At 33.8% G+C, this 15697-nt stretch overlaps 1 protein-coding gene and 2 pseudogenes across 1 annotated transcript; 1 reads left to right on the forward strand and 2 right to left on the reverse strand.

Moving 5' to 3' along the window:
• Positions 1–3537: 3537 nt before the first annotated feature.
• Positions 3538–5624, reverse strand: LOC120116180 (annotated as a pseudogene).
• A 1226-nt stretch (positions 5625–6850) lies between these two features.
• On the forward strand, positions 6851–8491 carry LOC120116202 (putative H/ACA ribonucleoprotein complex subunit 1-like protein 1). The gene is made up of 4 exons (XM_039136738.1): positions 6851–7026; positions 7492–7640; positions 7745–7860; positions 8156–8491. The coding sequence occupies exons 1-4, from the start codon at positions 6888–6890 to the stop codon at positions 8313–8315; spliced, it is 564 nt and encodes a 187-aa protein (XP_038992669.1). The 5' UTR covers positions 6851–6887; the 3' UTR covers positions 8316–8491.
• Positions 8492–8621: 130 nt separating this feature from the next.
• Positions 8622–10793, reverse strand: LOC120116176 (annotated as a pseudogene).
• Positions 10794–15697: the final 4904 nt, after the last annotated feature.

Consider the following 15697-nt stretch of genomic DNA (forward strand, 5'->3'; position numbering starts at 1 on the left):
CACAAATCTAGATTGCTTCTTACATAACATTAGAAATTAGTTTTGTTTGTTTATCATGTATTGTTTAAGACAAGACTTTGATTAAGGAAACATAGGTGTTCAAACACTTTGGTTTCATTTGTATCAGAAAACAAGTCAATATATCTTACAACTTAAATATTCTTTTTCAGCTAAATAAATATCTAAAAGTTTTATAGTTTATGAAAAATAATTTTTTTGAAATTTATAATTATTAAATTAGATTTTCTTTCTGAGAGTGTGATATGTTTTATCGCTACACATAATACCTTATGTAAATATTTCATTTTTCATATTTGATACCTAAACTCACCCTTAATATAGGCTCCATAAAAAGGAATGTTTTGAATCGGCATTATTAATTTGTGATTATTTACATTTAGATCCCTAAACTTTTAGAAAATTTCATTATGGTCCCTAAACATAAGTTCAACTTGAAACTTGTTATTTATTGATAAAATTGAAGATTTGGATATGTTTTGTGATTTTAGTATGATAACATGTATGATTTGCAAATATTTAACTTCGATTTAAGTTTTCATACATCTTTGATTTGGTTCTCGACTAAATTGGGTCGAAGGTGTTACATTACACTTACCGTTACAGTTAGCTTTTGACACGATAGTATCTAATACGAAGAGACGACTTCAAAGACATGTTATCTTCTTGGACACAAAACTTTCTTTGACCAATAAGACCCTAAGACATTGAACGCGAGATATCACGTGTAAATTTTCCTACTAAAAGATAAGATGTGACATCTTGCACAATTAAGCTTTGAATAACTAGAGCAACCAAAAATAAAATAAATCAAAAAAATATTATGTATTAATTATTTATTTTTGAGTGAATAATAAGGTTAATTCTAAACATCAATCCCCTAGAAATTCTTCTTTCACAAGGATTTCCGTATATGAAATGAAGAGCGACCTTCTTTCGTTACCTTTCATAAAGAGAAAATTATCCATTGTTTCCCTCATTTGAGCGTTGAATATTTCTTCTTTGGATTCAACACTAACCAAGAATCACCTTTACATTAGGAGGCAAGGTAAAGAAAAATATGTTTGCATGAATGAAGGTAAATGACTATGATCAAGCACAATATGTTTAAAGATATAGACTCAGTCGAGAACAATAAGATACAAATAATGTTACGCCAAAGGAAATTGAAACCTTGAAATCATCAAAAGAAAATGGAAAGAAGCACACGCAAGAAGTAACTCACAAAAATGACTCCTTTGAAAGGTTGATCAACTGGCTTCGAGTTCCTGGTTTAATTTTTGAGAAGATCATAAAATGTTGAAGGTAGTGGAATAAGGAAATGAACTTCAGGGTGATAACTCATAAGTAGGCAGTCTAGAGAGATCCAAAAAAAATGTGTGGAAGGAGATTCCAATCAAGCAAAGCAAGAATGAAGATATTGATCCTTGGTTCAGTCACATTTAAACACTTGTTTGTCCTATTTATCCTTTCTTTCTTATTCATGAGCCCTAGCATTCGTTACATGCTAGAAAAGTCTCTTCTAATGATACATGATATCTACGTGGAAGAGTTTATCTTCATATTTCATTTACTCCACAAAATTAATTGTAACACCTTCAACCCAATCTAGTCAAGAATTAAATAAACGATGTTACACAACTAATCAGAATTGATAATTTTTAACTTAATTTGATTATCAGATATTTAATTAATCAATTTATGAACTTTAGGGATTAAGTGGTCATTATAGTCTCAATCATGTACTTTAAGGATTATTTTTAAACAATACAACATACTTTAGGATCATTTCATATTCAACTCAAATCATTTAGAGACTAAGTTGAATATTTTTAAAATTTCATCACTATTAGTATCAATATGGAAATTTATTTTTTTCAAGCATTGAAGCTCAATATGGTACCAATATCTTGGCCTACTATTGATACTATGAAAAAACAATACCGATATATTATCAATACCTACTTAGGGTGTAATATCCCAAATTTTGGACTTGTGATTGAAAAATAAATTTTGAAAGTCTGAGGATTAAAGTGTAAATTTGTAAAGTTCAAAGATTAAAAATGTAAATTTTCAAAAGTTATATTTTGGGACTGCAATTAAGTAGTTCAGCCCAAGAATAAAAATTTTAGTGGGTTTTAGAATTTTTATTTGAAGTTTGTATAAAAGTTTATTAAGTGATAAAGATCGGTAAAATATTCAGATAACTTAATCGAATCGGAAGTCTGCAAAAATTTGAAGGAAGGTAGTTTGGGGCTAGAAATATTATGTTGATATTTTTTTAATTAGTGGAATTTGTTGTGAATTGGTGGAATTTGGAGGAATTTCCATGTTAAAGTGGAATAATGAAATTTAGTGACTAAATTGAATTTTTAGAAAATTGAAAGAGTGAATATGGAAATTGATATATAAGATTTTTATATCTATTTAATGATATTGAAATGGAGATAAAAGGATGGCATGGTGGTAAAAATTAGGATTCGTTCAGGGTAATTTTAACTTTTGGGCTAAAATGAATTTTAATTCATTTTAAATTGGGGTTTTAAGGAGATATTTTGTAATAAATTTCAAGAAATCTCAGCTAATCTTCTCCATTCTTCCGTGACTCCATAGCCAAGGTGAGCAAGGTTTTCTTTTTCATTTTTGATCCATTTTAGTGAGAATTTGGACTAAAGTGTGAAATAAGAAAATGTTCTACACTTAATTCTCTACAAAATGGTATAGGTATTTCATTGTTTCATGCTTAAATGGTGAAGTGGGTATTTATGGTGGTTGAAGATAAATTTGAATTTGATTGAGATAAGGTTGTAATCTAAATTTAGGAGTGTTATGGAAGTATAACAAGTATGAAAATTGATTGAAAATGATTAGGAGGGACTTAATTGAAAGTTTTGGCTATGATGGGGTATTATGAAGAGACGTTACATTTTTTTTAGTTTGATATGTGAATGGTTTAGAATGATCTTAGATGCTTGGAATTGTGTTTTGGATCAAATTGGAACTTTGTCGGGTTTTTAAGGACTATTTTGCATGGTTTGAAAAGTGAAGTATTAATAGGCAATTGTTGGAAAATTAGAGTACCATTCTGGAAATTATGGTTTGATTGATGAAATGTTGCATCTAGATTAACATGGAAGGTTGTATTGGGTTGATTTGGAATTTAAATAAATCTTAGGGATCAAGTTGCAAGTTTTAGAAGGAATAGTGATGAAATGAGAATTTGGCAATGTTGAAGTATTGCTCGAAAAGTATTGTGAAATTGGTTAAATGTGATGGTTGATTTGATTCCATCCAGTAAGAGTAATTTGTTTCCTTCAAGCTTCAACTCATTTCGCATTGAAACAAAGCAGAATGAAAAAAGACAAAAAACTCAAAGAGGGCTATTGAACAAGTCACATTTCTGGGATTCTGCCCATAGCCCCTCCATACATGAATGATGGAACACTTTAAAAAGATGATATGCCTATTCCTACATTCTATGGAATAAGCTCTACCCCAGTCTCAGCTCAAAATATAGACTCAAAGTAGCTGTAATAATATATGCTGTGATTATATAACAACACTTTCTAAACTCCAAACAAAAAGTACAGCCCTATCCTAAATGGTGGGAAAAAATCTCAGTCACAAGAATCTAGCATACCTGTTTTTGTAACAACTGATGCTTAGCCTTCCTCTCCTGGATTATCTTTTGATGAGCCTCATAAAATTCAAAGTCATCAAGGATGCACGTCTTACAGCCTTCAAGATTTTAAGAATTTGCATCCCTTGCTCGAAATTAACCTACAGCAGTCACCAACCACTTTAAGAAGGATGTAAAACAAAAAAGTTGTAATAGAATAGGCACTCAATGAGAGGAAAATACCTCCTAGGTATCCCTACTATTAGTTACATGCTTGTTTTCATTGTTCTTAAGTGTTTTATGTCTCAACAAAGTGTTTGGGACATCCTTAACGATGTGTCACTTCACAGGGAAGCAACCAGTCCACTTGTCTTGTTGCCAGTATTCAACAGTTTTATTAAAATCAACAGGGCCTACCATCTCCGCTAATCCAACAAATTGTCCGCTGGTATTAACCTGAAAAAATGCAGGCCTAGTAAAAATCAAACAAACCATATACTTGGGGAACCAATACAAAAGTTAGTAATGTTAATCATACTCACCGAGAACAATAGAAATATAGGACAGCCATCAGGCTTCTCAGTAGTCCCACAGACTGCTGCATCAAGTTTCTTGTTTCCGTTGGGTGTACTGGCCCACACATTGTATTTGATGCTTTTATGGGCATCATCTTCACTATATGATTTAATGACAAAAAACTTTGCATTGGAGTAAGTCCCAGGAAAATCTTCTTTGTTATACAGCCCCATATCTAGAACAACAAGAACAGCATTGTCCTTACAGTTCTCTGTCAGTGGAAGATTCTGATCTTTAACGGCTAGTGTTGCAGTTCCAACACCATCCTTATTCCTATACCCTTTTACTCTAGGTCCTCTGCTTAGGTCGTTCAAACCATCAATAATCTCTTTCCCATAACCATTAAATCTATATTTATTGTTGTTGCTAACATTATTCCACCCTAGTCCTTTCTTTTGGACACCATAGCCATATAATCCATAACCTGAACCACCTCTAATGGTCTTTCCATAATGACCATAAGTCAAGTTATTAGGGTACATGTGGTTCATGCATCCGTATCCTTGGCCTACACCTGATGGTGTCCTTGGCCTACACCTGATGGTGTCCTTGGCCTACACCTGATGGTGGTCTTACATTGTGCAAATTATGTACGCAAATTCAAATCATTAGAACAATTGGTCATTCAATAATAGAAACTATGTGACATTCAATCAACATAAAATATCAAGTTAGACGTACCATCACATGAGGAAAGGAATGAAGGTTCTGATTCCTGACAGATGAAAGGCTGCTTGTATATGAAAACCCGGTACTAGCAGTATGTTCAAATTGCCCATTACAAGACATCGACATATCTAACCAAGGAATTGGAGACTGGACCCCATCATAGCTAAAATTTGGATCCGGATAACCTTGAGATAGATTACCAGATGTCAATCCTCCTTTATAGAAAGCGTTCAGGTTTAGAGAAGAGCTCTTGAAAGTTGATTTTAATGTTCCAGATCCATCGTTACCACTTGCTACGGAGCTCAAATTTCCTTTATTTGTTTCAACAGGTAAAGAAGCTTTATCAGCTACAGTTGGAACCTCCACTTGAAAAGCATCGGCTTGGCTAGTTTATATAGCTGGTGGGTAATAAGGATTTTTCGGATAATAATATTCTTGCAGCGAATATAGCTGACCATCATGTCCCATAACAGGAAGTGGTGAACTGGGCACAGAATATGCCCAATACGGCATATAACATTAAGTTTGAGGATACATGTAAGAGCCATTATCACCGTAAAAATCCTGTCAAGTATACATTAAACCTATCAAATTCGATACTTAGCCTGCTAGTACAACTAGTATGGATTCACACGTTTAACCATTAAAAAACGGAGTATTTCATAAATCTAAGTAGTACCTTCTTGACAGGCTCAGGAACTTTTGTGGTCTTGACCTGTGAAGCCAAAGATAGATTCTCCATTGAATCTGCTATTTCTGTGATTGTAGAAGTAAAGGATATAAAGCAAAACTGAGAATATAGAAATTAAAACTCTAAAAAGAAGTTGAAATATATCCAAAGCATATCACTTTGAGAAATACACAAAACCACAACTTGAAAGCTATCAAAGTCACATAAATCACCCCAAAGATTTATCTCTATGTACAAATAACAATAAGCAAAGATCTAAAGATATATATATATATATACACAACACGTTCAAATTCATAAGCCTCCTCAAACACTATCATACCCAAATCTTCATAGATGAAAATTTTCAGGTAAACGTAGATAATCATCACCCAACTTAAAAAATAAATAAGTTCAAAAGTCTTGGTATTTTGCATGAAATTGAAGTAGAGCCCCAAGGGACCGGCTTGTGTTTGGCCTGGTGATTAATGTGGGATGTTATTTTATATTTTATTTCGAGTTCATATATTGATGTACTTATAACTACTGATACTAATGATTTTAAATAGAGATGCACGAGTTTTTATAGAGATTTTGAAGAGAATCATTGATATGAATTTTCAGATTTATTACGTTGTTTGAATGATGCTTCAGAGATCTTGTGGCTTGTGATTATATTTTTTTTTTGAAAAAGAAAGGAATTTAGTCCAAACCGAAAGACAAATGAATGTACTTTATGATATAATTAATGATTGTGATTTATTAGATGTAGGCTTCATAGGATCTTAGTTTATGTGGGAGCGTGGTAGACGAGCTGCAAACAACATGTGAGAGTGTTTAGATAGAAGAGTAGCAAACAAAAAAAAATCAAACACAGTTATCTATTTTCATTCATTCAACGATCCTAAATATGTGTAAAACTAAAAGAATTTACATTATATAAGTGGATCCTAATCCATAACTAAAATTATAAAATATAAACCATCGATGTATTAAAATTCCCTAATAAATATAATTACAATATAAAAGAATGTATATAAATATTTTAAAAAATTTGAGTTTCAAATTTAGTACGAAACTCTCTTTTTCTTTTCATAACAACAATGTTTTTTATTGAAATAAATAATTTATTAATTGAGTAATTAAGAAAAACCTTTTTAGCTTAACCCGACTTAAGGCCCATTTAAATCTATGAATTAAAAATATAACAAAAAGAGAACTTAAGGGATATTGTAGTAATTTAGTCTCCTAAGAGAACATCAAAACCCTACATCTTACTGTCACTTGTTCAAGTATAGACCCTTGAAACCCTTAGCTCAGAGAAGCAAAAGAAAAATGAGACCACCGAGAGGCGGCGGAGGTTTTAGGGGCGGAAGGGACGGTGGAAGAGGCAGAGGAGGTGGTCGCGGAGGCTTTGGTCGTGGTGGAGGACGTGGTGGCTTCCGTGACGAAGGACCTCCTGCTGAAGTTGTTGGTTAGTTTTGGATTTTTAGCTGTTTCTGTTTTGTTTTGTGTTATTTTCTTGTTGGGATGCTAAGAAAATGAGAAAATATGAAAGAGACCATCTGAGGCAATGGGGAGTAAGTAGTAACTTCCTATTAATTATTTGTTCATGATTTATTCTCATTTTCCCTTTGATTTTGTCTGTGCTTTTTCTTCTTATTTAATGCCTGAGAAATGAAGCTTAATTATAGATGAACGGATTTGATGCAAATAAAAGCTAGAAAGAACTAGTTTTTCAATATGGGCTTTCTCTATATTTCGTCAGTAACTATTATTTTGTTGCATTATCTCATTGTTTTTCACTAGGACGAAGCTAAAATGTACAGTCAAAGAAAAATGACAGTGCGAAAGTATTTTATTTACCTTATATTTTGATTCTTTTGTTTTGTTTTTAAAACATATTAACATGAATTTTCTCTTGTTGTTATTAATGCAGAGGTCTCTTCATTCCTTCACGCGTGTGAAGGTGATGCGGTGACAAAGCTTACCAATGAGAAAATACCTTTCTTTAATGCTAATATCTATCTCCAGAACAAGACCCAGATTGGTAAAGTTGATGAAATCTTCGGCCCCATCAATGAATCCGTGAGTTCAATTTCTTGTTTGAATTTTTATCTGCTAAAGAGTTAGGACTTCATGTGAGTTTTGTTTATTTATTTATTATTATTTATTATTTATTTTTGTTGCAGTACTTTTCAATCAAACTGTTAGAAGGTATTGTGGCAACTTCTTATGCCACGGGTGATAAGTTTTATATCGACCCGAGCAAGCTTTTGCCTCTTGCAAGATTTCTTCCACAACCAAAGTATGTTTACTATCCTTGTATTCCATATCCGAAAACTGTTGTGATTCAGTTAATAGGATTGATGATCATGTCCTGGAATTGTTTTCAGTTCCTGTGCTCTAAAATCTTATATGCTTTGATTTGTCATGGATAATTTGTTGAAATTTGTGCTTGCGTAATTTGTTTATTGACAATTTGTGTTCATTTTCACCCTATATTTTGCATCTTTTTTTTCCACTAGCATTATGTTGATGTATTGGAATAGTTTCCTCTCTGATTCAAAAAACTTATGATATCTTATCATGTATTGTTGTAGGGGACAAGCACAAGGTGGTAGAGGAGGTGGTAGAGGAGGAGGCAGAGGTGGTGGTAGAGGTGGTGGTGGATTTCGTGGGAGGGGTGCCTCAAGAGGTGGTCGAGGTGGTCCTAGAGGTGGTGGCCGTGGTGGTGGATTCAGAGGTAGAGGTAGGTTTTAGAGCATTAACATGTTGTAACATTGCAAATGCGGTTATCTGCAATCCCTTTTGGTTTTCGCGGGGATACAACTTTGAGAATTTGATTCCAAGCTTTAATTGTGACTGTTGTGTTCATTGGAAACATGTTTATTTCAGAGTCTTTTGTTTATCCAAACTGCAATATCTGGATTCGGTTTCTGACTTTGAATTGGATTCATACTTAGATGTACCAAAATTGTTGTGTTGTCTTCAAATTTTCTAGGTCTATAATACAATGATTGCATGTATTAAGGTAGAATTCAACATTAAAGCAAGAAATACAAATGGCAAAAACTTCATTTGATGCTCTTCAATCTGAATGAGGGTTTACCATAATGGTGGGCTAGAATCAGGAGGCTTATAGTGGCCTCCATGTTTATTCAAACCCAGCATTAGCAGTTAGCACTCTCATGCTTCCCAACCTCGAAGAACAATAGCCCAAGCAATGCGGTTAACCTGAGGGTAAAGGCTCCCATTCGGAGGTCACAATTGTGGGTTTGGCACATCCCCTTAACATCTTTGAACCCTTTTCTCATGTATGTCTTTAGCTGATTGTTCACTTTCTCTTCATCCCACATGAAGCCTTGAATGTTCTGCAATCAAACAGGACCGATTATCATCCTATAACAGATGTGCAAGATTTGAGAAAGGGGATACCTGAACCCACTCAAAGTAACTAACATTTACTCCTCCAGAGTTTGCATGTATGTCTAGAAGAATGATCACCCCTTTCTTTGACAGAATCTGCAATTTTTATAAAAAAAAAAAGAAATGTTTGCCCATTGCTGTGATCTATGTTACTCGAATTCAGGTATTTTGTATACTTCATATCACAAGCACTAACCTCGTCAGCTTCTGGATCGGTTGAATGGTTAGAAGCTTCAATTATGAACTTAGCTTTAATATCATTTGCATTTACCCTTCCAATAAAGATCAAAGTTCAACAATTAGCACCAATGATTCCGTAGTTGAATTATATAATAGCAACAATCTTTTGAGTTCAAATTCCGACAACCGTTTAACTGTTGATGATGCCTCCGAGTGCAACCGGGATGAGTATGTAACAGTCTTCAACAAGAACTGATTCCGGATCTAGGCAATCCCCACCATGGAACCCCTTGAGACCCTTGCTGGATTTGACATGTTTGAACAAACTGGAATGTCAATCCCTTTGCTGTTCTTGATGGCCTCCGTTATATCACTTACTGCAGCAATCTTCCCTCCCTTTTCATGGATGAGTTGTGGCCCAAGATCCAACATTTCCAAAACCCTGAAAATGAAAATCACCATTTTCAAATAACTCCTTTTTATTGGTGTCAAAATCTATTCTTTTTTCAGGATTGAAATTGTACCTGAATTACAAACTTTTGTCCAGAGATGGACTTTCCATGTTCATTAAGAAGAGCCTCTGTTGCAAAGAGTACCCCTCGGCCAGTGGCTGCATCTCTGCCTAGTGATCCTCCAAGGTCTTATAGTAAAAATAAAAATTATATAAACAGGACACGAACATCGGAATTATTAAGTCTAGTTAAAACTAGCATAAAAACGATGCGAAGTTGATGCTTACAATTGGTTTTCGGTGACGACAGCAGGTGAATGGCCATTGAATTTTAAGTACTCATCGAGTATCCATGCCATTGTCTGTAGTTAACAAACAAAAACAATAAACCATTTGTCAATTTAAGTACCAAATGAAGAGTCAAGTGTAGATAACGTAATGACAGAGAACAGAGATGCATGTACCTGTGGACCAGTGCCCATATCTGGTGCAGGAACATCAGCATAAATGCCGATAAGATCATGAATTTTCTGGGTGAATACTCGAATGAGGCGTTCGAGTTCGGATTTGCTCAGTTCTCCAGGTTTGTTCCCAATCCCACCTTTAGCCCGACCGTATGGTATATTGGCAATTGCAGTGTTCCATGTCATTAGTTGTGCCAATGCATTCACTTCATCAGGCTCAACCTGCACTCACTCGCATTCAGGGAAAATTTCTGATCCGATTAGGTTCAATTTCGAGTGCGAAACTTTAAGAAAAAGGGTGGGGTTTACATGTAAACAACCTCGGGGTGATATCTGATCCCTCCTTTCATCGGGCCTCAACCATTGTCGTGCTGAATCCTGAATCCAACAAAACTTGCCAAAGTCCCATCGTCTTTGGGTATGCTGCATTCAACCTGCAACTCCCAAAATCCATCTTATTTCGACTCGGAAATAAAGAATCAAAGTAAATGGCGTCACCTTAATCTCCCTGAAAGGAATGAGCAGACTCTTTTCAAGCTTAGAATCCAAACCTAGAAGCCTGGCTGCCAGCTTAAAGTTTCTGTTGGTTGCCACTAAAACATTCATTATTCTTCTTTGGTGTAAAAACTTTCTCGAGAACCAAACAGAAAGAGTGATAAGAAAAGAAGATTCGGAAGATTGCTTGTTTATTGAAATCCTAGATGTAGAAGATGAAGCTATTTATATAATTTCCTTTTGAGTGAAAACTTGAATGTGAACCCACATGTTTGTGTAATGTTTAGAAAATAGAGACAAATATCTGGATTGATTTTTTTTTATTAATATAGGGTAAATATAAATGAATATTTGTTTAAAAATAACTCTTAATTAATTGACATTGAACGATCACACCTTTAACATTCATGATGCTTGAACATAAAACTTCAAAGAATAACGACAATTATTTTATTACTAAGGTCACTTGATTCGAGATAGTTCTGTCATACAACACATCTTAAAAAGAATAACTCCTAATTTAAGGCTATGAAAAAAGTAATCGAAAATATTAAAATAATTTAACATTTTCATTAGTTGAACACATCTTAAAATGTTAATTGCGCAACTTAAAAAATTAAATTTTTGCATTTCAAATATGAAAAATTAACATTTTCAGTTGTCAAAAAAATATATTAAAATTTATCATTTAAAGTTGTATAAATATTAATAAATTAATATTGTATTTTTTGTAATCTTAAGTTAAGTTATCGTTCTTTAAACATTCTCCTTGATTCGTGTTATCTGGATTGAATTAAATCTGTTTGAATCAAAGATTTAAAATTATAATAACTGCAATATCTAGATTGTGACAGTCTGTGGTCCTACATTTCTTTTTCATTTTTACATCTAATGGCCCAACTTTCATTCTTTAAATTACAGATTTAGCCTTCAACAACCTAATTTCTCTAAATCAAACATTTCAACTTTCTTTTAAATTCAATTACATAAAAACAATATTTTAATTTTAATATCATAAGGACTGTATGATCTGTTGAAAATTCAAGTCTATGATAAAGAAAAAAAGATTTTCTAGGTACAAGAACCTGAATAAGCCTTATTAGACAATTTCCATATTAATTATATAAAATATTCCCAAGGATTTATAAGGTAGCCGCATTTATTGGGTGAATTCACGAGATAATGTTCTCAAACTTTTTTATTCACGAGATAATGCACATCCCAGATTAATTGCTGAAATGGGGTGAATTCTACAGCGACCTTGGAGGTCGCCATGGCATCCGGGCGACCTTGGAGGTCGCCATGGCATCCGAGCGACCTGTGTGGTATTTTGCAAAGGAGCAGGTGTAGGTCGCCATGCAACCACCATGCAATCAAATAGTATTGGAGCATGCATGGGGGAGTTGTGGGATGCATGTGGGAGCTGTGCATGGGACGTGGGAACTATGCATGGGCCATGCACGTCGAATGGTGTAGGTCGCCATGGAGTCACGGCGTGGTAGGTAGGTCGCCATGGAGTCTCGGCGACCAAGCTCTGGGAGATTCTGTAGCTGCATGCTTGCATCATAGCTGGGAGATTCCTACATCCGTAGCTGCATGTGTTGCATCCATAGTTGCGTTATTGCAGCGTTAATTTAGCTGCCAAATGCAGCAAATATTTTTGTTCAATTGCAGCCTTTCAATGCTCAATAGTTATACGATGCAATGCTAATATTATTTGCTTCAACAGTCAAATTTAATGACTCTGTCCAACGCTCAGTTGCTTTATATAAAGGATATGGGGTTTAGGGTAGAAGCACAAGCAGAACCAGAAGCATAAGCACATATAAACTTTGCCGAGAGAAAGAAAAGGAAGAAGAAGAAATGAAGATAAAGGCTCAAACATAGTTCGTGAGGTAATTTTTTTATTGTTTAATTTAGTTTATTATATGAAATTATTAGTTTGTTAGTTTCGGGTTTAGGGTAAAACTAAAATCTAGTTAATTAGTTTGTTAGTATAAATTATTAGTTTGTTAGTTTAAGTTATATTATATTAGTTTATTAGTTTAAGTTATATATTATATTATATAAAAAATTAGTTAATTAGTTTCTTAGTTTAAGTTATTAAATATAAAAAAATATTAATTAATTTGTTAGTGTCTTTAAACGTATATTAGGTTGTTCGTTGAAGTTGAAGTTATATTATAAAAAAATTAATTAGTGCTTAATTAGTTTGTTATTTTAACTAAGTTATATTATAATAAGAAATAGTTTATTAGTTTAAGGTATATTATAATATATTAGATTATATAAAATTAATTTGTGGGAGCTATTGTTGTTTAAATAAATATTTTGTTTACACATACAGGACACTATTTCACAACATTTGTCCACGTACAGATTGATTCGAAGAAAGAAACAAGGCAGGAAAAGAAAGTAAAGGAAGAAGGCATAAAGACGTGAGTAATTTATTATTTTTTGTTGTCCATTTTTTGTTGTTGTGTATGTGTAAATTAGTTAGTTAGTAAGTTTATATTAGATTATATAAACTATTTTGTGCGAGATAATTTCCGTTTTAAAAAATATTGTGTTTAAAAATATTTAATGTTGTTTTAAAAATATTTTGTTTAATTTACATTGTATGTGTATATTAGTAAGGAGTAAAAATTAATTGAATGAAATAATCCGGACAACGCATTATCTCGCGAAATAATTATTTCGAGAACATTATCTCGACAGTTTTGCCTAACAAATTTGTTTGATATTTTTAAAAAATAAAAAATATTATCAAACTAATCATTATTATTAGTAATAATTACTAAATGATTAGTATCAAATCTAAATCATTAAATATTTATAATAAATAATTATTAGTTATTATGACTAAATCATATTATTATTAAATCATTAAATATCAAATCATTAGATTAATAGTAATTATCAAATCATTATTAGGTTTATTAGTAAGCAATCAATCAAGTTAAATAATAAATTTTATTTGATCATTAATATAATAGTATATTATATTATATTTAATAATTTATGAAATTATCTTATCTAATTTTTTAATCTAAATTAATTTATTTTTTATTTGTAGAGAAAATGAGCAACAACTTTTTCACGATTGTCCATTATAATGGACAGATTATGGAAAATGAGGTCGGAGTAGTTTTTCAGTCTGAAAAACCAATAAATATGATGTTCAAAAAAGACATCACATTTATAGAAATGAAGCATAAGATAGAAAGAAAAATTCGAGCTGCAGTTGATGGTTTGAGGTATAGGTTTATGATATGCTCTAACCCAGTCAGATATGCTGCAATTCCACTTGAAGAAGATGATGATATTGGAACCATAGTTGGATTACATGAGTCAACCAATATAGCAGTTATTGAATTATTTGTTGATGTGCGTAACATATGTGATGTTCCTGGGTCATCAAGAGGTGTGGCTCAAAATCCATCTGAAATGGCTTTATATAGTCAGTTTGAGGAGCCGACATACAGGTTCCCGAACAGTTTTATGGCACTATTGGAAAGTGTAAATAAAGTCGGGGGGACATCTACAGCAGCAGAGTATGAGACGAGAAACATACCGGAATTGGTTGTTGATATTGACGCTGAAAATCGATGGGGAGAAATTCATGATGATTCAAGCGAAGATGAAGAAACTGAAGAACCCGTTTTGGGCGGCGACGAAAATATTTTTGGTGGAGGTGCAATTGATGAAGTTCCGACACCGTATGAAGCTACTCCTCACATGTACGAGATAGACTATGATGCAATGAGGGCACCTGAATTCCCAGACATGCCACATTTACCTCCGTACCAAATGACTGAATCATTCGATAATTCTGGTGAATTTTCAGTTGGGGTGCAATTCAGAGGAAAAAATGAAGCTACGCTGGCGATTAAAGAGTACTGCATCAAATGCCATGTTGATGTCCATGTTGCAGAGTCCAACCAGAAAACCCTATACGCAAAGTGTGTAAAATATGGCCCAGAGTGCAAGTGGAAGATCAGAGTGTCGAAAAATCAAAGGCACGATGTTTGGGTCATCACGAGGTACAATGGTTCGCACACATGTTTGCGAAACTCCATCGAACAAGACCATCGACTATTGGACTCCGATGTAATATGTGAATACGTGAAGGCGATGGTTGAAAAGGATCCAAGGATATATTGTTCAGTGTTAGCTGCATCTATTCGAAGCCAATTTGGATATCAAGTAAAATATGGCAAGGTGTGGAATGCGAAAATGAAGGCAATGAAGTTGACGTATGGAGATTGGGATACATCGTACAATGAGCTACCACATTTGCTACAAGCAATGAAGCGATTTATCCCAGGAACTATAGTGAAGTCTCAAACCATGCCCGCATATGACGAAGAAGATCAACTTCTGCCAGGGAAGAAAATATTTCATAGACTATTTTGGGCATTCAAGGCATGTATTGAAGGATTTCCATTTTGCAAACGTATGATCCAAGTAGATGGTACGTAGTTGTATGGTCAATATAGGCATGTACTTTTGATGGTAGTTGCTCAAGATGGTGAGCGAAATATCTTCCAATTGCATTCGCCATTGTTGAAGGAGAGACAACAGAGGCTTGGGATTTCTTTCTGACCAATCTACGTCAATATGTCGTTCGTGAAGATGGAGTTTGCTTGATATCCGATAGAGGAACGGGTATTTTGGCGGCAATTGAACGACCAGGAAGTCGTTGGATACATCCGTATGCATATCCGACATTTTGTATCCGTCATATTGGCAAGAATAGTATCGACCAGTTTCATAATGCACATATTCGTAGCGAGATAGTCAGCATGGGTAAGTTTTATTTTCAATATTTGTGTATTTTTTACGTGGTTTTTTTAATTGCGGTTTAACACAATATATTATGGAACAGGATACGAACTACGTCGACCAAATTTTGACAAGAGATTGGAGAATTTGAAGGTATTTTACGATGATCAGCGTGTTTGGAAGTGGGCTTCAAAAATACCGCGGGAAAAATGGTCGCAAGCATACGATGAAGGTCGGAGATACGGATATATGACCACAAACCTTGTTGAGGCCATTAATTCGGTACTAAAAGGTACACGTCATCTCCCAATAGCGAGTGTGGTGAAAGAGACGTACTTTAG

Source organism: Hibiscus syriacus, unplaced genomic scaffold, assembly GCF_006381635.1.
Source record: "Hibiscus syriacus cultivar Baekdansim isolate YM2019G1 unplaced genomic scaffold, ASM638163v2 tig00110287_pilon, whole genome shotgun sequence".
In the NCBI taxonomy this organism is placed as follows: Eukaryota; Viridiplantae; Streptophyta; class Magnoliopsida; order Malvales; family Malvaceae; genus Hibiscus; species Hibiscus syriacus.

What these genes read in the sequence shown, in the direction of transcription:
- LOC120116202 (XM_039136738.1), top strand. Translation starts at nt 6,888, where the DNA reads ATGAGACCACCGAGAGGCGGCGGAGGTTTTAGGGGCGGAAGGGACGGT. An exon ending in ACCTCCTGCTGAAGTTGTTG is followed by an intron (nt 7,027 to 7,491) that starts GTTAGTTTTGGA and finishes TTATTAATGCAG; the next exon opens with AGGTCTCTTCATTCCTTCAC. An exon ending in TCGGCCCCATCAATGAATCC is followed by an intron (nt 7,641 to 7,744) that starts GTGAGTTCAATT and finishes TTTTTGTTGCAG; the next exon opens with TACTTTTCAATCAAACTGTT.